General features: G+C 36.9%; 1 protein-coding gene across 1 annotated transcript; it reads left to right on the plus strand.

The window, feature by feature from the left end:
* Positions 1-840: 840 nt before the first annotated feature.
* Positions 841-26,962, plus strand: LOC139961121 (leucine-rich repeat serine/threonine-protein kinase 2-like). The gene is made up of 19 exons (XM_071960024.1): positions 841-1,027; positions 2,237-2,399; positions 3,840-3,931; positions 5,484-5,563; positions 6,457-6,545; positions 9,389-9,523; positions 10,266-10,397; positions 12,026-12,151; positions 12,655-12,774; positions 13,719-13,831; positions 14,868-14,944; positions 19,656-19,771; positions 20,470-20,599; positions 21,792-21,922; positions 22,873-23,001; positions 23,820-23,900; positions 25,644-25,789; positions 25,979-26,096; positions 26,826-26,962. The coding sequence occupies exons 2-19, from the start codon at positions 2,261-2,263 to the stop codon at positions 26,954-26,956; spliced, it is 2,085 nt and encodes a 694-aa protein (XP_071816125.1). The 5' UTR covers positions 841-1,027; positions 2,237-2,260; the 3' UTR covers positions 26,957-26,962.
* The last annotated feature ends 311 nt before the right edge of the window (positions 26,963-27,273 follow it).

The following is a 27,273-nucleotide window of genomic DNA, read 5'->3' on the forward strand; positions in this document are numbered from 1 at the left end:
TTTTTATAAGGCTCCCCAGCCCACCGGGTCACCGGCCCACCAGGCATTGCCCAAATGCCCCTGTGGCCAGTCCGCCACTGCATTGAAGGCTTCGATTCTCTATCTGCTTTCAGTTTAGGGAAGATCTTGGGATTTTCATCCCTAGATATCGCTAGATATTGCTAGATATCCATACAGTACAGTGCCCTTGGGATTTGGGAAAGTCGGGAGTGGTCACACTCAATGTAGATCAGTGCACGACCTCTAGACGTCACTAACACACAACCCGATCACTTGTTATCTATGAAGTAGTGTGTTGCTGGATTTTGTCAAGAGGTCTTGGTACTACGGGCGAAGGTCGACCTTCGCCCATTAATTAATTTCGTAACTCATCGGGTATCGATTAGAGGGGTAGGGCGTAGGGTTGTGGGCGCGCGTTTTCATGCAGATGGGATTGGGAACAATCTCAAGAAGTGGTGGGTGCGTCCTTTTCTCCTTTTTCTCTCTTTCTTCTTTTTCTTTCCCTTCCTTCTTTTCCTGCCTCCTCTCCCCCCCCCCTTTTTTCCCTTTTTTCTTCTCTTTTTTTCTCTCCTCTTTTTCTTACCCGGGGGGCGCGCGCCCCCAACATTCCCCCTCTGGATACGCGCCTGGTGTATCACCATTCCCCTTGGAAGGGAACAGATACTACACATGATCTTAGCCAATAGGCCGAGAAGCGTGTGTCAGTCTTTGATATCAAGGCCGTAACAACTCATTGGTGTGAATAGTGGTTTAATTTACCCGCCATACCTGTAAGTTCTTGAAACACGTAGGTCAAAGGTCAACAGCTGATTTAGTAGAGCTAGTCAATACTGTATACATGTGGGTGTACAATGCGAAGGTGTTGTTCTCTTTAGTCTTATTTTTGTTTTGGCTAGACAGATTTTGTTCTCTGTAAGTCAGTACAAGCATAACCGTGGAAGTCATTCAGAAGCTCAGAATGGACTGTTTTTTGTAAAATATTTATTCGAGTGAAAAAGTGATAAATTGTTTCGATAATCGAGTGTAGGTAGGTCGAACGAATGTTATTGATTTCATTTTATGATTTATTGCCTCGAACTCAGCTTGTAATTGTATGTATAACGTTAGTCTAAGTTACATCAAGAGCTGTCACAACAACAAACAATAGAAAGGTCATTCAACATAGTCACGACGCTTTCGTATCGAAAATGTATTAAAACTTTGACCATGGAAGTTTTGAGAAACTTATGATTTCTTTTACATTGTGTAGCTCTATAGTAACCTATTTTCAGCAGATTCAAACAAGCATAGACTCGTTTCTCAGGTGAAGTGGATAACTGCCTGCCGTAGTGTAGATGCATGTCAAAAACCTCAAATTGTTGTGCTTCTTTTATGCACAATGTACAGTAGCCTTTATTCAGCATATATTTGTCACACATAAACAGGGTTTTCATTCTATCATCTAGCTACGGTATCTTTCTTGTCTGTTTGTATGAAACAAAAGTCACCATGGATAACATTTGTGTTAGTAAAGTATTACTTATTTTCATGTTCTTCAGTATTCAATGTGTCAGGCAGAGTCACATTTTTTAGGTCCTTCATACTGACACAACTTTTTGTCATGTGTTTCAAGCTTTCAATTCCCAAACATTGTGAGCTCACATTTCTTTGATAATTGTGTAGCAGGCTATTGTGCTACTCACAGTGGTTCCGAATAGGTTATATAGAAAGTTTAAAGGGTGTGAAGACTCGCGCACAAAGGAACGTCTCATGCCGGTCATCTGACCTAGTTTCGAATGAGGTGTAACAGAAGTGTTAGGCGCCACCATCGATCCCAGAAAAAACACACACAGCTTGCTACCGTCGGTAATTAGACACTAGTGTACAGTCAATACAGCTACGGTCAATACCCACAACACAGTGTACATAGCAGCGTGGACATCTCAGGTCTAGATCAAAGATAACAAGTTATCATGTTCATTACTGTCTGCATTTTGTAGCGACAAGAAGAAAACGTCATTTTCAAGCAACGGGAAGTTAACTTTTTCAGAATGCGGCACACCGTTTGGGGCGAGGCTTCAATGCCTTTAATGTGTGACAGCAAACTTATATCATCCTAAGTTGCACCATCAATGTACGCAAGACTAAATCGTAGTTGCGTACTAATTAAGCAGAAAGCCATTCACGAATGGTAAAAATGGTTGCAAATATTATTAAACATACATTTGCATATTTTCCATTTTGGTTTTTGATAAAGATCGATATGAAATCATGACTGAGTATGGATGAGTCTACTAAAGATGACGATGATGATGAAGAGACTGCACAGACTTACCATCTGCTCTTGATGATGAAGGAAGCCTTTGAACCTCTAAAGCTTGGAGAAGTCTGCTATGAACTTGGAAGCCTAACTCAGTTTGGTACGTCAAAAGAATTATCTCTGTAAGAAAGAAACATTCTTAAGTGTTTATATATATGTTCATATCTTGTAAACTTTCCACAAAGTGGATTTATCAAATTATACAGATTCATGAAAATGATTCCCAAATGGATTTTATCCCTGGACTGCAGTATACACTGTTTTTCTCTGGAATATGCAGGAAATAATTAATCCTCTGCTGTGCAGCAAAATGTGATGCAAAAGGGGCAAATTGCTGCACAGATTTATACTTGTATATATAGCATTTTCAATATGTCATGCGAACCAACATTTGTAAACCTTCAATTTCCTACTCAGAATTTGAACGGTACGTTATTTCTTGGTTATCTTATGTCTGGTTCCTCCATCTAATTCATGTCTCCTCTTTTGATATCCCTGTCCTCCTTTACAAGCAACATTTGTCCAATAAATGGATCTCATGTACAAGATAAATAAATATGGATATAACCACATATAGAACATTTAAGTAATTGTTTGTTCAATTTTACTTTCTATCGTATGATAGAAAGTAAAATTGATATATATTCTTTGATTTCCAAGACCAGGATTAAACTTACTTCTCATCTGGTGGATGTCAGCTAAGATGCAAGTTAATGATAACACACCAAGCAATTGTATAATTGTGTACTTAAAAATTTCATTTACACCTCATCCAAAGAGGGAATTATCTACAAATTGTTAATGGCTAAACATGATGACCAAAGTTAAAAGGTGGGTTGGCAAGGGAGGGGGGGGGGGAAGAGAAGAGCTAGGGGATGGGAAATAAAACTTCCGCCATGTGGTAGCAGTCATATACTCAAGCTGAATAAAAATTGGCTTATAGCTGGGAAAAGTTTGCTTGTTGTGTTATCATTTAATTAGCATCTTAGCTGACATCCACCAGATGAGTATTAAGGTTAATCCTGGACTGGAGATATATCAAATAGACATCAAATTAGAGAAGGGATCTCCCAGACATGTTTTGTCCCACAGTAATATATCATGATGAAGGCTTTGAGTTTTCACTCATATCTTGCACTGTTAGGGAACTGCTCCTTCTGATTGTATTCTACGCTTACCTTCCCCTAACTTGCATCTATATTTAGCCATTAAGGGTTCCAGTCGGTCAATGAACTACAATTATGATGCAAAAGATGTACTTTAACCGTAATCAGCTTCTAAAGTGCCAAAATACTTCCACTTTGTTTCTGTTCAATCCCTCGTGATCATCAAGGGCTTCCTGTATTGTTCTTATGCAAATATTACTTTGATTGTCATTATTTTTGGGGGTTTGCTTTCATTTCTGTCCACCGTATTTGCTTTTGTCTACTAAATTAAACACTTGAAGCACAAAACCATTGTCCGCTTATTATGTAGGAATATATACAATATGGCAGGATTTTCAAGTGGTGTTCATGATCTTATGTTTATTCTGCTTCAGAGAAATGTGTGGACATTATGGAAGAGTATCATGCACATGTCCTCGTACTGGAAATGATGGAATCCCTTCGTCTGAACAGTGACAACCAATTGGTACGGTGACCTCATCTTCCGCTTACCCATATTATCATCAAACAAATTTATGTTAATTTCATTCTAATATTATTTCAATTACTAACCAATTGACCAGTGTGAATTACTGCAAGTGCACTGATCAGTAGCTGTGTGATATTTGACTTTTTCCCTCAATAAACCGTGTGGGACAAACTTAACTCAAAGAATCAAAGATCATTCAACAGAAGTTTGTACAATATGAACCAGACAAAATTATCATTGTTTAGGATACAGTATCAGCCAAGTACATCAGGATTTAACTGTGTGTTGAGTTAATGGAGCTACTGTATACTGGTTTCTTAAAGGTGGCACAGATCTCACAATTCACCCAAATGGTTGTTCTTTTATTGCCTTTAAATACTGCAAGTTAAAGGGTGTGAAGACTCGCGCACACAGAAACGTCTCATGCCGGTAATCTGACCTAGTTTTGAATGAGGTGTAACAGAAGTGTTAGACACCACCATCGATCCCAGAAAATACACACATAGCTTTCTACCGTCGGTAATTAGACACTAGTGTACAGTCAATACATACAGCTACGGTCAATACCCACAACACAGTGTACATAGCAGCGATGGACATCTCAGGTCTAGATAAAAGATAACAAGGTATCACGTTTCATTACTGTCTGCATTTTGTAGCGACAAGAAGAAAACTTCACTTGCAAGTGCTCTCAACGGTAAGTTAACTTTTTCAGAGCGCATCAAACGGTTTGGGGCGGGTCTTCAATGCCTTTAATTGACTGGATAGACGCAAATTTTTCTATTTTTAAAATTTTATTGTTGTCATCTTTAATGAGGGTAGTCCTGCTCAGTGCAGAAGTACTGCTTTCCAGAGGAGCCCTCAATACAAATACAGATACAATAAATCATAGTTTTGTGCTCATTTTATCTTCTATCCTGGAAACGATAAAGCATGCTATGCATCCAAATACAGATTACACCAGTTTCATGGACTGTCAAGCACTTTGCCCTGTATTAGATGGGGACATTGTGAAGGTATCACACATTGCAAGAAGTGGAGAAATGTGAGGGTAGTCACAACCATAGTATAATTTACATACATACATATTACATGTACAGAATAGCCTATCCTACAACATGTACACTGCTATACTGACTGCATTGTTGTTACAGTACATGTACAGTTATCATGCAGTTATGGTTATTAGGCCGCATATTATTCGTTTGTAGATCTTGATTAATAAAACACTTTAGCGAGGATTATGCACTTATCCTTGTTGCAAAATTTCACCTTTAAAAATGAAACTTAATTCTAAGTATATCTTCATCTAGCAAAAAGAAATGGCATTGTCGTAGTATTTGCAGAGAGATTTCTCTTGTTCAGAACTGTATGAGTTGCACGTTCATAAAATGGAAAGAATTAATCTTTCCTGTTATCTTTCCACTCCTTTGTTTCTGCTTTGAAGAGTGATTATCTGGCACTCTGCCTGGGGAAGATCTTTATCTTTTATTAATCTACAGTGAATATTTATGTTATTTCTGTCTAATTATGGTCCTTTGTTTTCCAGGCTGGTTTATGTACTATCAACTCTATGATGAAAGCAAGTCAAAAGCTTCTAACTCTGATTGAAAAGCAAAATATCGTCAGGTTTGTGCAGTCCCTCGATATTTCTCCTCAGATTCATGATTTTATTTGCATATCATGAGTACTGTAAGCTTGTAAGACAGAACAGTGAATCTGTCTGTCTATCTATCAATGCACCTGTCTGTCTATCTGTTCACAAAATTAAAATAATGCTTCTTCCTTTGAAATGCTTTGTATACTTTGCAAATGCTATGATGGTGGATGTTATGGGTCATTTGTGAACTGTGGTCACAGGGCATTTGAGAATCATTTTAGTTGATTGTTTGAAAATAAATTATTCTTATATATTTATAATTAATATAATTTGATGTAGAGAAGAGAACAATATGCTATCGGGCATTCACCAAAATTCCCCATAATTGTACTGTAGTTGAGTATACATACTGTATAGTCATGTGGTACTGTAAGGTCAAAGGTCTCTTTGGGTTCATTTTCGGGGTCAACTCCGAAAAGTGTACTTTCTCTACTAATCAGGGTCCTTAGCAAAAATTAAGTGGTATGGAATTCACCTCTTCTGGCTATATTTGGATGCTAATTTGAGAATTATGCACATTCACAAAATCACAGATCTTTTGCCAACAGATCACCTAGCAACCACCAGTCCTTTGCGGTAGGAGTCCAAACCTATTGAATTTTAAGAATATCTGTTAATGTATCTCCAGCATGTGACTCCAGCATGATGTCTGTTTAGTTCTAAATGATATGACTGCATTCACATTATAAGTAGTAAGTAAGAAAGCATTCTTCAGTACCAATCTATTTTTCCTTCAACTGCAAATAACGGTGAAACAACAAAATAGCCCGTCCTCCCTCCATTGGACCAGAACAGTTGTGAGATCAAAGATGAAGGATTTCTTTCATGTTCTAAATTTGTATTTTTTTTTCCTTGACGACAGTGTCATCACTGATATTTTGGGCAGATACGAGGATGATCCACAAATACAGTCTACGATTTTCCAGACTATCAGTATTCTGGCTGAGTTTGGTGAGTGACTATACTTCATCTATTCCACCTGCATTGCATTTTGTTTCTCCATTTTCTAAGTTGCTCTTTTTTACTATATCAATTAAGATTTAATCTCTCTGATTCTGTTTTTCTCTTTGTTAAGAAGAAATAAATCTTGAATTATTTGCCTATAGTTCAGTTCCAGAATCATAATCCATTTCCCATCAAATTTCACTGAAGCTACTTGCATCATTTTGGCACATGTTGTTACAGTATGTGACAAAATGAGAATATTATTTAACATAAATTATTGTTCATTGTTCAAAATTGTTCAAAAAAAGTACACCAAATTGGATTAGGGAAGACTTGTACTTGTTAGTAAGTAGTTCTTCCTTTTGTTAGTAAAGAATAAAGGTTTTCTTTCTACTTTCTGTCAATGATTTTTAGAATTGATAGTCATTTACTGTGTGTAACCTTCTTTAGTACATTAAACTGACTAGGTCAAATGTTATGACCTTGCCCCTCTTCCCATCTCATGAGAAAAAGCAGCCACTTGCCAGCAATTTTACAGACTTATATTTCAACTTGCTACATGTGTTATTATGATTTTGATATCTTAACACTGAAAATTAACAGAACAGAATGGATTGTAGTAAAGAAACAAGATAAACAAATGACTAAATCATTGTTGTATTGTGTATTTATTTTCAATCTTCACTGTTTCTCATGATACAGTAAGTTCGGAACATCTGTCAGAATGTTAAGAAAAACACAAATTTTGACCACCAGCTGTTTGCTTTTCAATAGCTGATTTGTTTACATTTTGTAACTGAAAAAAATAACACAGAATGGATTGGACTAGGACAACAAGTAAATCACAACAGAGATATTCATTTCCAGCAACTTTATACCCTTTAATTCAGTTTTTGGTATCATTGACTCTCCTATATAGTTCCAATATTTGCATTATTTACCAAATGCTCTTTTGACCAGGTAATAATCTTCCTTCTGATATCTGTAACTGAAAGATTTGATAAGAATCAAGTTAAACCAGCAAGCAAACCACTAGAAAGGTTAAGAGTTTTTGCTCAGAATCATTAAATCCAATTTTGTACATATTTAAGATATATCGTCTTGACTCTTCCATCTGGCTGTACATGAAGTGAGAATCACCTACCAGTATAACTAAGCAGCTCAGATCTAATAGCTACCTACTGTACCTGTTGTTTAAAGGCTGGTGGAAATTTTCAATAAAATTTAATGATAATAGAGATTCAAGGTTGTGTTGAGTAGAATTGCTGGTTTTCTAACAGAGGGTGAGGGAAGTGGAGGGGTCAATCAAAAGAACAGTGTTATAAAGTTAAGAATATGTATGTTAGTATATAGAGCACTATTCATTCTCTGCCTCCACTACTATGCCAGTATTAAGTGATATTATTCATACCTTCAGTATTTGGCAGTATCTTACATATCTATACTATCAATAGTATGACAGTATGATACATTTATAGCTCTTCCTTATCCCCAGTAGTATGGGAGTATGTTATGTTATTTATTCTCTGTCTGCAGTAGTATGGCAGGATGTTACATTATTTATTCTGTGTCTCCAGTAGCTTAGCAGTATGTTACATCGTTTATTCTCTTATCTCCAGTTGTATGGGATATTACGCTATTTATTCGCTCTCTCCAGTAGTATGGATGTTGTGATGCTATTCATTCTCCCCTCAGTAGTATATAATGTTAGTACAGTATGTAATGTAATATTCACATCTAGAATTGATTCAGGTTTTCAAGATTGTGTATGGTTTTGACATGTTTACTGTAGTTGTACCAGAGGTCATTGTCTTAAACTCCAAAAGTCACAAAGTACAGTAGGATTAATATTCGGCCGATTTTTTTTCTAATAGGGTTGTGAATGAGTGGAACGAACGGTTTGCCTGAGAAAGTTGTACTTGCAAGTAGTGTCAATGGGTTTAAGAATGCTTTGGACAAGCACTTTAAGCATTGTAATCGGGTCTGAGTGTTTGTTTCCAGTCTTCAGTTTTTTTCCTCTCCTATAGGGTCCTTGATGGGGACTTGAGTGTCCCTCCTCAAGTTGTTTTTTGTTGTCAGCTTATAATACTATTTTGCAGTTGGTTGGTACCATGTGATAAAAACACTGCATGTTGCTTTAAGGTTTGGTGAAGGATATATACATTGTAAATTCAAAATGGACAGTATGCGAATAGAATGTATAGTATTACAGTACTGTAATACATTAATACAGTACATTAATATAGTAATAGTGAATATGAGTAAAGATATTTTGTCACAGAAAACACTTCCAAGAAAGAGTCTTACGAATCAGTGTATTGCTATTGAATACCCAAGGTTCCCAGTCCCACGGTCTGGAAAATATGGGAAAAAGCCTGGAAGAAGTAGGGGAAAAGAAAAACAATTCTGGGTCATGAAAGTCTTTGAATTTGGAAGGAATTAAGTCTGGAAAATCAAATAAAAATTTTCATTTGTACACTTGCAAAGGTTTTAGGAAGACTGAAATACAGTTAACATCATAAGTCAAACAAGTGGAAAGTGATGACTACAGTATGGGGTTCATGGCACATTCAATATCCTCCTCACCGCAAATTATTGAAAGTGGTTAGCATAAATGTTGCAGTCTGGGATAAATTGTTATGCTTACTATAGGTACTGTAGCCTAACATTAACTCAATAATGTGTAGGCTTCATAGTAAACTGTAAGACATGTTTTGGTTTTGAAATGTATGGAATTTCATTTTTTCTTAAAGTATGGGAACCATGAACACCTTATTTCATTTTGTTTACCCTATTGAATTAAAGTCTCATCACAAACTGCCTTTGTCTTTTGTTCTTCCTAACTACAGGTGATTCAAGAACAGTGCTTTTAGAGGCGCAAATAGTTGACTTCATCTTAGAGAGTATGCAGCGTGATCCGTTTACATCTGATGTATCACTACAGAGTACTGCCTGTAAGGCTATCAGGTGTCTTTTGATTGGCAGTAAGTTATTGATATGAAAATCTTTGAAAAATATTTAGTTTTGAAACTTTGAAAAGTTAATTGTTAATTTTTTTTCCTTGTGAAGTTTAAGTACTAATTTCACACCAATGCAGTTGTCAAGAGGTTACAATTCCAACATGTGAAGTGTTTTCTATCAGATTTGAGGTATGTTTAGGATACCCCTTAAACATGAATCAAACCTGTTCTGGTTTTCACACCTGATGTAAACTTTTGACATACATGCACAAAAGAAGTGATATGTTACTGAAAAACTGGGTGGCTAAGAATGGAATCAAATGAAATGAAATAATGGGTGCACATTCCTAAGAAGACTTTATTATTTTAGGTCAAAAGGTCAATTGCGGTGACCTATTTGTGAACACTAATCTCTCAAGCAAACTAAATTATAATATCCAACAGAACATGTAGTTGTCAGGAGAAAGGTTGTGGATGAAAGATCATTGTTGTTGCAGGTAGTGATTCTAGTGGTAAACAGGAACAATTTATCTTAGAAATAGTTACTATCCCCTCCCGCTTACCTACCCCCCCCCACATCCCTCCCTTGATTTTGTTTTTCCCCAACAACATTTTCCATAAGCAGTTTGTATTCCTAGGCTAATAGTGATTGATATGTCATTCTTAACAGGGCTGCTGTGTTAATAGCTGAAATGTTCTAAACATCTTGTAGGCTCTTTGTGATGATAATGTTAACCAGAATGCAATATTCTCTTCTCTCTTCAAGATGATAACTTGCAAATTGAGTTCGTGGAGCAAGACCATCACAAGGTTTTCATCAATCTTTTGTCCAGCCATCATGATAATCCATCAGTATTGGAAGAAGCTTTGCTGTTACTGGCTCTCCTCGCTTCTCAAGGTATGAACCCTATTCCTAACACCCAATCCCACCCCACACCCACCCCACACCCACCCCACCCCATCCCACTTCATCATTAAAATGAAACCAAGCAAAACAAGATATCTTTAAGTTGTATTTTGTGTTGAGTATGACACTTTCCGGAGAACCTCTTTATACAGTTCACAAAATGATTTTAATAAAATACTTCTTGAAGTAGGTTGAGGGTCATCCAGGTATTTATGAATTGCAGATGGTTTTGTTAATGCTACCCTCCCCCCCACCCCCATTCAAAATAAAGTCATACCTGCTACCTCTGCCAGGGATTTACAATGAGTCATATAGTTTTATGATTCCTCTCATGTTGGGATCTCCAAATTTCACATGAAAAAATTTAAACTGGTGAATGAAAGCAAACAGGATGCTGTATTCTCGAAAAATGTCAAACAAAGCTGGGGCGGCATGAAATGCAACTTGCTGAACACAACTTACTTATTAGAATGTTATTTGATATAGAATAACTTGTAAAAGTTTCATGGACCAATCTCCAGGCTTATTTTGTTGAGATATCTTTGGTTTACACCTTTGGAGCATTGGCAGGTCTGTTAAGTTTCCAGCAAGATTCACTTGTTTATTGCTAATGCGATGAGTTCCATGTCTCTTTAATTTTCCTCTCAGTGCAAAAATGTGCAATAAACTAGTAGTTCTATTTTAGTCTGACAAGCCCTAGTCATTCAGCAGTAACTCTTGTCATCAATCTTAGATACAGATTAGGTCAGTGCCTAGGTATATCTGCTATAAAAGTTTAGCAATCATAAACCTAACTGTCATGAAGTTTTTGTAAAGATCAGTTTACCAACTAAACCTACTTTCTTCAGTTTTGAAGCACATTTTACCACACTAAACAATCTAACAATCTTATTTGTTCTGTGATCCGGTCATGTCATTATGGGAAAAGCTACGCAAACACATCCAGCTGCGATTGAAAGATGTATTATGATAACTTTAAAACTATAGAAAGATCTCACTTTTATGATAGTAGTTGTTGGGATGCTGTTGCATTTTGAAAGATTAGCCATAGGACAAGCGAATTGAAAATCAGTCATGGGACAAAATTATCAACAAACGTCAATTGAACAAGAACTTGAGAAAATGCCAAACTAAACTGTTTGTAGTAAGCTTAAAGAGGGTTAAAGTCAATTTTCAAAAGATAAGGACTGTTAAGCTATATCAAAGTTGTTTACTTTAGCATTGGGTCTAGGTTAATCATTTACTCTGTCATGTGAGAAGAACTGATTTAAAGTCTTATCATAATCCTTTACCTCAATTTGAAACTTCAGATCTAAATCTGGCATTTTTTGTTATCATAATTTACTTTTCTGACACACTAGACATATTTTTTATGGTTGTGGGATGGGGTGGGATGGGGGGGTGAGAGGAAGGTGGACAGGGTGAGGGGAAGGGGCACTTACTTTGGACATGAAGAGTTGAATTCTCTCAATGGGTAAATATGAACAGAAACTGTACTTGAAACATGAAATATTAAGTCAGCAACGTTAACTGATAACATTTACGTTATAGTTCTGCCACGTATGTTTGCTATGTTTATGTATAATTATTTAATATTCTCGTTACTGTTTTCTTTCTAGAGGAAAAGTATGATTTCATCTTACAAGCTTCACAGTATCTCATTGCGGACATCATGAAATCTTATCCAGATAATGCTGAGTTACAGATAGCAGCATGTGTATTTCTGAAAAATCTGGCAAGGACAGGTAAGCTACTCCACTTTAGTTTGACACAAAGATGCAATTTAGTTAAGTCAAATTTGTTTGTAGTGACACCATTTTATACAAGTTTGTTTTTATTAAAATTTTAATGTTTCTCTGTCTAAATAAATACAATTATTTATTTCCCATTTATTATTATTAGCTATGTACAGCATAATGAAGTGTTCCGTGGTTGTAAAAAAAAAAATTGCTTTCCAAATGGAGTTCATATTGCAAAAGAGTTGTGAAATATTTCTAATTGAATAGAATAAGGAGTGAATACACGGAGAGGGATAAAAAAAAATTAAAGGACATTCCCCTCCCCCTAGGAAGCTCAAGGCTGTGCCACTGAAGACAAGTTTCCTTAATGCAAGCTTCAGATTCTTGACTCCCTCCACTGCATAAAACTACTATAAATGAATTTTACTTTGTGACAGTAATGATTATAGCAATCGTTAGAATTTTTGATTAAACTATACTTTACCTTTTCATCTTTTGTTTTCCTTCAGTGGATGATCAGCAGTTGTTAGTCGTTAAGGGGATTTACCCTCAAGTAGTTCATATACTCCGTACGTTTCACATTGAAGTCAAGGCCCAGATAGCAGCGTTAGAAGTTCTCGACAAAATTGGTGGGTAAAAATCTTCATATTTGCGAGAAGTGATTTGTTTCATTATATAAGGATGTTAGGGGACTGGGGTTGAGAGTGGATTAAAATTGTTTTGTTTCCATGGCCAGGCTCTATGTGGGTGAATTTGCTCTAGAGTGTCAGGATGTTTAATTGAAAAAAATACATTAACAACAAAACAGTAAGAAGACAATAGTGGAAGAGATATGCTAATTTAATCAATGTTATGCTTTCTGTTTAGACTTTGGCTAACTTTGCCATAAAAACTAAGCCCGCTAGACCACATTGTTAGTATGAGCAGCATTGTATGCTTAATAGGAAGTTTTTTCCCATGCGATGCATGGTTATTCTATCCATCCCACAATGCATCTCATTACTGTTCAACTTGACACCTTGATAAAGAATTTTTGGGGGTATTAGAAACAATGTTTTTCTATATATTGCCACCTGCATCGAACAATGCTTGTCCTGTTTGGTGACATAGTTATCCTTACTCTAGAGATCAATCATCATGATACTAACCACTCAAATCATTTATATATATATATATATCATAATAATAATATATAATAATAATATATATAAAGAAATCCATGTGTACTCCAAAAGAAAATATCATTAGACAAAAGAGGAGAAGTTAGATATGACTCATTAATGACAAGTGAGGAGTATTTTCTAAAACCGTACTCTTTATTTGCCAATTATGAGTCATATCGTATTTCTCTGCTCTTTTCTAATAATATATATACATATATGTTTTTAAGATTGCATGCAAATCTGACTAAGCTCAAATGGATGTTTCAACCTGACCAATTACAGTCACATTTATCTCTGTTATAATCAGTCAAAATTATTACAAATAAAAGACCAAATGAAAAATTTAAGTTTAAAGAAAGTAGATCTTTAAGACCACGGTTTGTTTGTTGTTTTCATTGTTATGTCTGCAGCTGGTGCAGTTTTGTCATCGCCCACATGGCTAGGATACAGGATGAGTGATACATGTTGGTTGGAAGAATCCTTCATAGCCATGACGTACTTTCCAGGAAGCATTCCCTGCCAGGTAATCAACATCATCATAAAATCCAGAAAAGAGGTTATGATGGTACCATGTGTTACGATGTTAGAAATTAAGGTAGTATGGACACACAAGAAAGTAAATAAAGAGAATTTTTTTTCTTGTTTGCTAAATTTTCATTTTTGCAATGGAAATCTGCCAATTAAAGCTTTACTCTGGGAATTGCATTCTATTCTCTATCCTGTGCCTTTTCTATTGCTCAGCTTAATAGTAACACTGCTACAGAGTCACATGGTTTGAAACGCTATTAACACAAAGCTTGCTTCAAATTGTAGGAGGTGTGGAGTTGGTATGAAATGTTTACCTCTGCTTTGTTCTCTATTATTATTATTGAAGAATTTTCAGTTGTAAACAAAAAAAATCTTTCTGCAAAATTTTATTATTGCATTCATGAAGGGAATTATGTTTCCTCATTTCAAATGCCTCTTTCTACTTATATTGAGCATATTGTAAAACAAAATGTGCTATAACTGTCACCACAAGTGAAGAATGCCAGAATGATGACCTAGCTTTGAACTACATTTGATGGCTTTTATGTTGAAGATGTTTTGAAGAATTTGCCTTTGAAGAAGTAACCACTTATTTCATTTGTCTTTTATCACCAAATTTTTTGTTTAGACACTTTAAATTAAAAATTTAGACAACCAAGCATCATTTGGCACCTTCAATGAATGGAACATCTTTGTTGATAATGATACAGAAACCAAATGTTGTTTTTCTTTAGTATCTTGGCTGTTTAGATTTGAAGAATATGTCATGTGGATACTTTAAGCTCATGATTATTGCAAAGAGGTCAGAAAGATAAAAAACAAGCAATCATGAATAAACCTTTTGTAGCTAGTCTTGAAATATAGACCAGTTAATAACCAGCAAATTGTTTAATAGTCTTCCATGTACGTCACATATCATCTGAAAATCGTTACGTTCTTTGTACATTTGAATTAAAAGTCATGCAATGCTGCAAATAATGGTTTGCACAAACTAACATTTTCCTTGCATTCTGCTAACATTTGCCTCACAGGTTTTAGCATGCAAGGTACTCTGCCACCTCTTGGAGAGTCAGCCTAATATTTTAGATGCTTTAGGAGAAGACGGCAGGTAAACGTAACATGTTTGTGTTTATAGTAACAGGAAAATAAATGTAGTAGTGAAGGCACCAGTGTGTTTAAAGAGCATCAGGGGAAGAATTGGGGGGGGGAGGATTGGACATACTAAATGATTCACATGTCAAAAGAACCCTTTGTTTATAGCCTTTGCTTTCTGCTTGTTTGCCCAGTGCATACATTGTTGTTTGTTTCAAATATTTCATCAACAACTGAAGATTCTTGGGTTGCTACAACAAAACAGAAATGAAACTAAAATGAAGGATGCACTTAAAAATGAAGGAAAAAGGAACTGAAAAGAAAAAATAACAGATGGACAAAATCAAGCATTTTCATTGCAAATGTCCTCATCAGTTTGTAGGAATAAAATGTCAGTAAAAGGGTTGAGGGAAATATAAGCAGCTCATGAAAATAAAAGAAAGAGAATAGATCTCATCAGGTTATATCTTTTATCTAATTTCTTTGTTTTCCTTCTTTTCTTTGTTGTTGATATCTGAACCTTAAATTCTTTATTTTTGTCGTAAATTTCAAACATGAAAACACAATTTTCGGTAATAACATGTAAACAATGTCCTTGTTTTGTTTCTTATGGTAATTTGTGTTTACTTTGTTTTCTTTGTGTGTTAATTAGCCATTTCAGTTTCCTAAAATTCTTATTATTTTTGCTTGAATATGAACAGTGCTAACCTAAATGCTAATTTTGCACTTTCTACTGCAACTTATATTTCCTCTGTATATTCAGCTTGGTTTCCTAGTGTCTAAGAATCTTTAATGTTTATCTGCTGCACTCCTGTTTTTGTCACTGTTGCAAAGTTTTAGTTTGTAGAACACTGTGGTGATCCCTGGTTACACAATAACTAACACTGGTGTGATGCCTGGTTACACAAAGACTTACACTGTGGTGTGATCCCTGGTCACACAATGACTAACTGTGGTGTGATCCCTAGTTACACAATAGCTAACACTGTGATGTGATCCCTGGTTACACAATGATTAACACTGTGGTGTGATGCCTGGTTACACAATGACTAACACTGTGGTGTGATCCCTGGTTACACAATGACTAACACTGTGGTGTGATCCCTGGTTACACAATGACTAACACTGTGGTGTGATCCCTGGTTACACAATGATTAACACTGTGGTGTGATGCCTGGTTACACAATGACTAACACTGGTGTGATCCCTGGTTACACAATGACTAACACTGGTGTGATCCCTGGTTACACAATGACTAACACTGGTGTGATCCCTGGTTACACAATGACTAACACTGGTGTGATGCCTGGTTACACAATGACTAACACTGGTGTGATCCCTGGTCACACAATGACTAACACTGGTGTGATCCCTGGTTACACAATGACTAACACTGTGGTGTGATCCGTGGTCACACAATGACTAACACTGTGGTGTGATCCCTGGTTACACAATGACTAACACTGTGGTGTGATCCCTGGTTACACAATGACTAACACTGGTGTGATCCGTGGTTACACAATGACTAACACTGGTGTGATCCCTGGTCACACAATGACTAACACTGGTGTGATCCCTGGTTACACAATGACTAATACTGTGGTGTGACCCCTGGTTTCACAATGACTAACACTGTGGTGCGATACCTTGTTACACAATGACTAAAACTGGTTTGATCTCTGGTTACACAATGACTAACACAGTGTGGTGTGATCCCTGGTTACACAATGACTAACACTGGTGTGATGCCTGGTTACACAATGACTAACACTGTGGTGTGATCCCTGGTTACACAATGACTAACACTGTGGTGTGATCCTGGTTACACAATGACTAACACTGTTGTGTGATCCCTGTTTACACAATGATTAACACTGTGGTGTGATCCCTGGTTTCACAATGACTAACACTGGTTTGATCTCTGGTTACACAATGACTAACACTGTGGTGTGATACCTTGTTACACAATGACTAACACTGGTGTGATGCCTGGTTACACAATGACTAACACTGTGGTGTGATCCGTGGTTACACAATGACTAACACTGTGGTGTGATGCCTGGTTACACAATGACTAACACTGTGGTGTGATCCCTGGTTACACAAAGACTTACACTGTTGTGTGATCCCTGGTTACACAATGATTAACACTGTGGTGTGATCCCTGGTTTCACAATGACTAACACTGGTTTGATCTCTGGTTACACAATGACTAACACTGTGGTGTGATCCGTGGTTACACAATGACTAACACTGGTGTGATGCCTGTTTACACAATGACTAACACTGTGGTGTGATCCCTGGTTACACAATGACTAACACTGTGGTGTGATCCGTGGTTACACAATGACTAACACTGTGGTGTGATCCGTGGTTACACAATGACTAACACTAGTGTGATGCCTGGTTACACAAAGACTTACACTGTGGTGTTATCCTTGGTTACACAATGACTAACACTGTGGTGTGATCCTTGGTTACACAATGACTAACACTGGTGTGATCCGTGGTTACACAATGACTAACACTGGTGTGATGCCTGGTTACACAAAGACCTACACTGTGGTGTGATCCCGGGTAACACAATGACTAACACTGTGGTATGATCCCTGGTTACACAATGACTAACACTGTGGTGTGATACCTTGTTACACAATGACTATCACTGGTTTGATCTCTGGTTACACAATGACTAACAGTGTGGTGTGATCCCTGGTTACACAATGACTAACACTGTGGTGTAATCCCTGGTTACACAATGACTTACACTGTTGTGTGATCCCTGGTTACACAATGATTAACACTGTGGTATGATCCCTGGTTTCACAATGACTAACACTGGTTGATCTCTAGTTACACAATGACTAACACTGTGGTGTGATACCTTGTTACACAATGACTAACACTGGTGTGATGCCTGGTTACACAATGACTAACACTGTGGTGTGATCCCTGGTTACATGATGACTAACACTGTGGTGTGATCCGTGGTTACACAATGACTAACACTGTGGTGTGATGCCTGTTTACACAATGACTAACACTGTGGTGTGATCCTTGGTTACACAATGACTAACACTGTGGTGTGATCCTTGGTTACACAATGACTAACACTGTGGTGTGATCCGTGGTTACACAATGACTAACACTGGTGTGATGCCTGGTTACACAAAGACTTACACTGTGGTGTGATCCCGGGTCACACAATGACTAACACTCGGGTATGATCCCTGGTTACACAATGACTAACACTGTGGTGTGATACCTTGTTACACAATGACTAACACTGGTTTGATCTCTGGTTACACAATGACTAACAGTGTGGTGTGATCCCTGGTTGCACAATGACTAACACTGGTGTGATGCCTGGTTACACAATGACTAACACTGGTGTGATCCATGGTTACACAATGACTAACACTGTGGTGTGATCCCTGGTTACACAAAGACTTACACTGTGGTGTGATCCGTGGTTACACAATGATTAACACTGTGATGTGATCCCTGGTTTCACAATGACTAACACTGGTTTGATCTATGGTTACACAATAACTAACAGTGTAGTGTGATCCCTGGTTACACAATGACTAACACTGTGGTGTGATGCCTGGTTACACAATGACTAACACTGTGGTGTGATCCATGGTTACACAATGACTAACACTGTGGTGTGATCCACAATGACTAACACTGGTGTGATGCCTGGTTACACAAAGACTTACACTGTGGTGTGATCCCGGGTCACACAATGACTAACACTGTGGTATGATCCCTGGTTACACAAAGATTTACACTGTGGTGTGATCCCTGGTCACACAATGATTAACACTGTGATGTGATCCCTGGTTTCACAATGACTAACACTGGTTTGATCTCTGGTTACACAATGACTAACAGTGTAGTGTGATCCCTGGTTACACAATGACTAACACTGTGGTGTGATCCGTGGTTACACAATGACTAACACTGTGGTGTGATCCGTGGTTACACAATGATTAACACTGTGGTGTGATCCGTGGTTACACAATGACTAACACTGTGGTGTGATCCGTGGTTACACAATGACTAACACTGGTGTGAAGCCTGGTTACACAATGACTAACACTGTGGTATGATCCCTGGTTACACAATGACTAACACTGGTGTGTGATCCCTGGTTACACAAAGACTAACACTGGTGTGATCCCAGTTGACATAATGACTGACACTGGTGTGATCCCTGGTTACACAATGACTTACACTGTGGTGTGATCCCTGGTTACACAAAGACTAACATTGTGGTGTGATCCCTGGTTACACAATGTCTTACACTGTGGTTTGATCCCTGGTTACACAATATGCAAGGTACTGTAAGTTGTTCCTGACTGTTGGTTATATAGGTGGTCACTACAAACTGTGGCAGATTTGCTTTGTTGGTAGAGTAAAGACTTGAAATCCTCAGGTTCTGGTTCAAATCCTGTTCTAGCAAATAGCTTATTAAGTTATCAAGATAATTTCCCATTCAGCTTTCTGTTGTTGATTCAATTAAGTTTCTAAACTACTTATATAAATGAACTGTGGAAAACTGGCTGGGAAGTTTCTGCCAAAACTTGTTTTTGAGGCAAAGTAAAGCAGCCCTGCATGTTATATTTCATGTCAGTTGGCAGTGCAATGTTCCCATCAGACTTACTTAGTTGTGATACACCTTCATACCTTTTATTTCATTTTCCCCCCAATTTCATTTGAAGCCCATCTTTGGCAATAGATAATGCTGTATTAACTGGTCTAAGGCTCTATGGGGATACAGAGCTAAGTGTATTTGTGGCTTCAGCAAGGACTATTTATCACCTCGCAGTTAATTCAAGTAAGTAATCATCCAGTGCTGTAATGAGTTATGACCTAGGTCAACAGCATTCCAGGAAAGTGACTAGAAATAGTTTGTCAATTTTGTTCCCTAAAAGAGTCAGCATGAAAAAAAACCTGCAATGAGTGACTCGACCGTAAAATGAACTCACTCGTTTGTACAACTCTGTCATTTTATCTCAAGCTTTTTTAATTTTTTTTTACAAGTTTTGTCATATTATTCCATTTAAAATTGTGTTTTTAATTTAAGTTTCTATATGATACTCTGATCACATGCAGAGCCTTTACAAAGATACATTTAAAATAAGACCCATATTTTTGAGCTAACATAAACACATGGTAGATCTTTGAACTTGACACTTTTGAACTTTGACAGAGAATATGTATCTCGTAAAAATGCTGCATCATGGGTATTAGATGAGTGCAAAAAGTTTTTTTCTCCTTCAAAATTTTTTTTTCTTAAAATGATCTACTAATTAATGAACATGTTGTTTTAGTGAGTTGATTGGTGTTGAATAAATATACTCAAGTTTATTTTGGGACAATCAGTGTAAAATTAGATGAAATTTTGCATTATAAATATAACAAATAATTTTTTCCATCACAAGTAAAACTTCATTTCTCTCAACAAAAAGTTCTCACTGGAAAGTTCTCACTGGAAAGTTCTCACTAACTTTAAATGTCTGTTCTGTATAACAGAGATTCTACAGGATCACTTAGTATCGAAAGGTGCTCATCTGGATATCAAGGAAGGGATGAATATATTCTGGAATAACTCTGATGCCCAAGGAGCAGCATGTCAAGCTATAACAGGATTATGTCATGCCAGGTGAAAACATTATTTCTTAAAAGATTTGAATTCTAGAGATCCTTTTTGTGTATGATATGAAGAGATATCCTTTGTTGCTCAAGGAGCAACAGTCCAAGATCTTACAGAATTGTACCTTGGCAGTAACATTACTATTTCTTTGATAGTAGAATTACTGTTTTGGACCTTTAAAATACCTTGTGCACATATAAGATACAAAGAGATATCCTTTGTTGTTCATTGAGCAGCAGTCCAAGTTCTAACAGAATTGTACCTTGGCAGTATCATTACTATTTCTTTGGTATTAGAATTACTGTTTGGACCTTTTAGAATACCTTTTGCATATATATGATACAAAGTGATATCCTTTGTTGCTCAAGGAGCAGCAGTCCAAGTTCTAACAGAATTGTACCTTGACAGTTACGTTATTGTTTCTTTGATACTAGAATTACTGTTTGGAGCATTTTAATATCTTGTACACATATATGATATAAAGAGATTGCAAGTCCAGCTGTAGCAGAATTGTACCTTGGCAGCTACATAAATAATTTTCCTTGGTACTGAAAATGTTGGTCATGGCATGAGTGTATCATTTTGCCGATTCATGTTATATTGAGATATCTTTGTTGCTCAAAGAGCAGTAAGTCTAGCTGTTAGAGAACAGCATCTTGGCAGATTAAAATTGTTATGTCTTTGACACTAGGACAATTATTTTGTGTACCATTAGAATATCATGTACACATATATGATACAAAGTGATAGCTTTGTTTTTGAAGGACAGCAAGTCCAGCTGTAACAGAATCATTTAAATCTTTAGAAAAATATTTCCCTCTTCATACTAGAAATATTGGCTGTGTTATGAAATTATGATATTAAATGTACAGACTCATGTTATATAGAGATATCTTTGTTGCTCAGAGAGCAGCCAGTCCAGTTATAAACAGAAAACAACTTGGTATATTAATATTTTGTTTCCACAGGAAAAATTGATAGTATCAAGCCTCATTTTATGACTGTCCCCATTATGCTAGAAATAGATATATCTTGAATGTGAAGGTGTTGGTTATAAGCTAATATTAAATATGAACTCTTCAACCAATTTGATTCAATCCTGATGTTGACCTGATGATGTTTCTTCATATTTCAAATATTAAGATACCAGTGACTCGGTGTAAGCCACCTCATGTTGCTCTCAATTTTTCTTTCTTTCCAGTTTTCCAAACAAGAGTAAGTTTGCCCAGATGGAACTTCACATCCGGATATTTGCCTCGCTGAAGAAGTTTTCAACTGTTCGTCCGTTCCTCGATGAGGCGGTGCATTGCATAACTTGCCTAGCTGATGTTGGTAAGGAAGCCAGTCTTTCCTGTTTTGGTGCTAGTGTTAGGTAAGAGAGGATGGTCTCCTGGTCGTAGCATCAGATTGAGGAGATGACATCTCTTGGCGGTCGATTAAAGTTTTAAGCTGCGAAGCAGATAAGTTGCAGCTTTCATACTCAAAGGAAGAATGATCGAACTTTATTTCCATTTATTTATTATCTCGTAATTCTCTCCATAAATGTGTACAGTATGATTGACGGTGTAGAAAATAGTTTATTTTATTCTCAGTTCATTTACTTAAAACATTCATTAGGAGACATTCTGATTTGATTAACCATCCAGATTTGTAACCAGAGGGAGAGAGACTACTACTATTATGGGATGCTACTTACAGGGTCATCATTGGTTAAAGTAACACAAAATCCTTAATAAAAATTACTATTTAATGCCTCAATTGCTGTAAAAGAGCCAGTCACAAGTGAAAAAGTAAACTTACTAAGTGAGCCCCACCAGGAAAGTATGCAGTTAAGAAAGCAACATCCATTAAAATTTCATATTTTATAAATGTTAAATTATAAAACTTTTCTTTCATACCCAAATTTGGGAAACTGGGAAATCATCTAACTCACAGGAATGCCTTGAAGTCTGTGGAAAATCTCCATGGGTGCCCAAAGGAACATAAAGGAGCTTGAATATCAAAGTAAACAAAGATATTCTAGATTATTATTTGACATTTCTCTTGCAAAGCTCTTAATAGTTTGAGATAACACATTTAAAATTCAAACCATAGTTGTTTCTTTTGTGTAAGACATAATCACCTGGTTTTGAAAGTGTTGAGGTATTGTTTGAAGCAATAGTTTAAATATCCATCGGTGCATGAATGCTCCTGGAAGCTACTGTCATTTTCTTAAATTGACTGGGCAAATTACAAGTGGTTGCAAATACACTTTCCTCATTTGAATATTTTTTCTCTTTTAGACGTAGTCCGTAACCAGTGCATGGTGGAGGGCATCCATGAGGTCTTTATGCAGGCCATGGTGGACAGCCAAGAGGATTCCACATTTCAGGAACTTTCTCTGGAAGCCATGAGCGTGCTCTCGAAAGCAGGTATCTACTGTTTCTTAAGAAGCTAGTTTCTCTCTCAGAAGCATATTCCACTCGTCAAAACCTTTAAGATTATTAATACTTGTTCTTTATGGTGTTTGTGAAGATTTTTCATGTTTTACACTACCAATCAATAGCTGTTAGATAGCTTTGGCAGTGAATGATAACAATTTTGGTCGTAATTTGTCTATGCAAAAATAGACTAGGCTAGGCACTTTTGCTATATAAGTGTGATAGGTCTGATGTAAGTGTCGATGTTTATGTCACAAAGCTGCAGGATCTCTGAAGATTTTAATCAAGTGTTTATGACACTAATGGAACAAACTATTAGACTAAAATAATCTGCTTAAACTTTTTGAATAGAGAAATTTTGATGCAGATGTGGTTTATATGTGTTTGCTTTCAAGCGTAACAATTTACAACGAAGTAGGAGGCAAAGAGATAAAGAGAAATATGACAAGGAAATTATAAGCATACTTTGAAAGCGTAAAGATATTTATTACTGGATAAGGATTCGTTCCAGCGACCTCAGGTATTAAAGTCCTGTCTTCCACCAGCCGAGCTATGCTGCCCAAATTCGGGACTGGTCTTCATTAAAATCAAACATTCCTTGCCTTGGGCTGCTTGTCAATAACCGTATAGTACTGTGCATTCTGTTATACCATTCATTTCGTATACCTTCTTGAAATATGGAGTAATACACATGGGTTCCTTGCTGTTTACAATGTATATTCTTTGATTTTAATCTCCAATAAAGTGAGTTTTTTTATGATAAGGTGTGACATCTATTATTTTTTTTTAATATTTGTTTTTCATTTCAGAGGGTATGGTGGATATCTTATGTGAAGCTGGTCTCCTTAACAACACAGTTAAAATAATGGAAAAATTTGATCATTGTGAAAGTGAGTTGAATATAGCACATTATATAGCTTCATGTAACTATTACACTCTCAAAAAATATAGCCTTTGATTTCAATTAAATAATTTGGCCGTTAGATGTCATATCAGATTGGATCTAAACTAGCTGTATCATTGAAAATACTTCACTTTTCATAAAGTATCTGTTCTTGCATTGCATTTTCTTTCTTACCTTTTGGTTGTTCTGATAATACAATAAGAATAGTATAAGACTGCTAATTAACATAACTGATAGTCTTAAAATTATTATTAGCTCATACCAGCATGCTGGTGTGAGCTATTGTTACAGTGCAGCGTCTATCACTCTATCCGTCAACAATTGGTAAAACCGCTCCCACTCGCACAGTGTTTGATGGAATTTCATGAAACTTGGACACAAGGACCATTGGGTATAGGGCCATCAGAGATGGTCCAAAATTTGGGGTCAAAGGTCACCTGAGGGCCGTAATTGGCCATTTTGTGGAAATACGCAAAATGCTTCTTCTCCTACAGATTCCATGGTACAATGTTGAGGGTTTGTCACGATAGTACTATGGTAGTTTTACCTTCAGGGTGTTCATGAATTTGAGATCAAAGATCAACTAGGGGTCTTTTGTGGCCCGGGCCGCGGCCCTATATTTTCAAATTGCTCCTGTTCATACAGTGTTTGGCCAATTATAATGAAACTTGGTCACAACGTTCCTCGGGATGAGAGTTACGAGGGGTGTTCGGAAAATTGAGGTCAAATGTCATTTAGGGGGTCATCGGGGGTCATTCTTTGTAATATTTTCAAATATCTCAATCTCCTCAAGATTTTGATGGATCATATTCAAAGTTGAACTGATGATTGTTGGATTGTGTATGAATAAGGTGATGCCTAAAAATTTTTGGTCAAAAGTTAATTAATTACAATTAATCACCATTGTTAAAAAAAATCTTCACTTGTTGCCAAAGCTCCTTTAATTTGTCTCCCAGTCTCTGCAGTGTTTGTTTACATTTGTGGTTAAGCTCTGCAGAGGCTGTTAGTGGAATTAAAGCAGGACTGGGAGTTGTTATTAACTGTTGAACTGTAAGCATGAGAGCCCTATAGCCAATCAGCACTTGTCGATTCTTAGAAGTCTTTGAGCCTGAGGTATGTAGGCAGCTTGTGAAGTTATGTCTTGTAGGGAGTGCTTGTGAAGTTATGTCTGCTAAGGTAGAGGGGAGAAAGTTTAATAGGGTAGGTCAGTGGTATTGTTTGAGAGAGTGGGTAAAATAGGATTTAAAGGGGAAAATAGGAATTATAGCCAGTGGTGTGGCCAGGGTTCTGCTAACAGAGGGGGGGGGTATCCCTCATGGGCCCAAAATTGGTTTTGTGGGCCCTACATTTTTCAGCTCGAAAAGGTATGAGCTTCTGCACCGTTGGTGCTCTAGTTATTCAAAGAATTAAGTTTCCTGTATCACAGAAAGAAAACTCATGGAATTTGAAATCATTTGCTTAAGTTATATTTGTAGTGCATTATGCAGATTGGTACTTTGTGAACAGTAGAATTATCCATTAAACAGTATTTTATCATCATCTTACAGCATTTGATGCACATTAATGAGAAATGGGCAAAGACTTCATTTAGTCTATTATACCTCATAAAACAAATTTAAAAAATAACATTAGTGACCACATATTGTGGAATAATTTCTCTGATTATTATTTGATTCAATTTGATGGTACAAACAATTATTTTTCCTAATTGTATCATGTTTTTTGGCAGACATTCAACAGAAAGGCAGCATCCTTTTCCAAACACTTATTACTCACCAGAAGGCATCCTTTGACACCCATCTGTCCAAGCAGGTCGCCAGTGCAATTATTACCTCCATGAATAAATTTAAACACGATACAAACGTCCTTGCAGAGGTGAGATAAAAAACGTTGCATCGTTCAGCATCACTTTTCCAATTAATTTAATAATTGATCTGGCGATTGAGGATTCACTCTCGGTATTTTCTTTGTCCTCCGACTCTAGGAGCCCCTTTATGTCCCTGCTATGAAGACAAATCTATTTTCTGATCGCAAATTTTTTGTTTTTGGTCCATTTTCTTGCAGAGCTGTGTCGCCTTACAGTTACTAGCTGATAAATCTGAAGAGGTCTCCAGGGTGCTGGTCGAATGTCAGATCCATTCTGTCCTGTTCATGGTTCTTGAACAGTATGGCTCTCATGAAGGTACCGTATTTGTTGTGATTTCGTGGAACGGATGATCCACTTCATCCACACCTGAGGAGAAGAAGGGTCAGGGAGCTACATTCCAAGGACCCGGAGGTCAATTAGGGTGCCTGGGGAAAAATTTACGTTTATTAGAAATGTATTCTCCTTTTTACAATACACTTAAGGAAATTTGAAGATTTCAAAAAGGAGGGTGCTGTAATATAAAACTCCCCAGGGGCCTGAAATGCATCATGATACCCTGCTTGCATCTGTGATATTAATATTAAGGTATTCCCTGGCACTAAGAGTATTTTCTGATCGGTGTCTCAAACTTAAAAAGTGCACAACGTCAAAAGTATCGCAGCGGTTAACTTGTCGACAGAAGGATTTAGTTAACTTTGCCGAAGTTTTGATACTTTTGACAACTAAGAGTTTAGTCTTTCTTTCAATCTCTTTTACCTTTAATACCCTATCATATAAATTCTTCGTTTGACCCATAATCTTTAGATTTGCAATTTGATTATTGACCAATGTCACGGCAATAATATGAAACTTTCATCTTTGTAATATTTTACCATTCGGATTTCACCAAACAGCATGACCCCTACATCTTTGGTATTCCCAGCCTCACTTGAGTGATTCAGCAAAATCAAGGTGTCCATCCTATCATTTTACTCCCTTGCATAATTCACTAATACCATGTCATCGATGCAACTTTTAATGTTGTCTCTCTCTCTATACCTTTAGTTTTGACAGATTTGGTCTGTGAGGTACTCTACATCCTCTGCTGCAGATGGGATTTTAAGAATGAGATGATTATCTGGGCCTGCAAGAATAATCTCAATCGGGTGAGTAATGATTTCAGTCTGATGAAGTAATTAGTAATGATCCCCAGGGTGGGGGTGGGGTCTGTGAGGTACTCTACATCCTCTGCTGCAGATGGGATTTTAAAAATGAAATGATTATCTGGGCCTGCAAGAATAATCTCAATCGGGTGAGTAATGATTTCAGTCTGATGAAGTAATCAGTAATGATCCCCAGGGGGTTGGGGTGGGGTCTGTGAGGTACTCTATATCCTTTGCTGCAGATGGGATTTTAAGAATGAGATGATTATCTGGGCCTGCAAAAATAATCTCAATCGGGTGAGTAATGATTTCAGTCTGATGAAGTAATCAGTAATGATGCCCAGGGAACT

This window comes from Apostichopus japonicus, chromosome 20, assembly GCF_037975245.1.
Source record: "Apostichopus japonicus isolate 1M-3 chromosome 20, ASM3797524v1, whole genome shotgun sequence".
Taxonomy (NCBI): Eukaryota; Metazoa; Echinodermata; class Holothuroidea; order Aspidochirotida; family Stichopodidae; genus Apostichopus; species Apostichopus japonicus.

Excerpts from the sequence above, each read along its gene's own strand:
- LOC139961121 (XM_071960024.1), top strand. The coding sequence starts at position 2,261 with ATGGATGAGTCTACTAAAGATGACGATGATGATGAAGAGACTGCACAG. Across the intron at positions 5,564-6,456 it reads GAAAAGCAAAATATCGTCAG|TGTCATCACTGATATTTTGG; the intron begins GTTTGTGCAGTC and ends CCTTGACGACAG. Across the intron at positions 13,832-14,867 it reads CAGGAAGCATTCCCTGCCAG|GTTTTAGCATGCAAGGTACT; the intron begins GTAATCAACATC and ends TTTGCCTCACAG.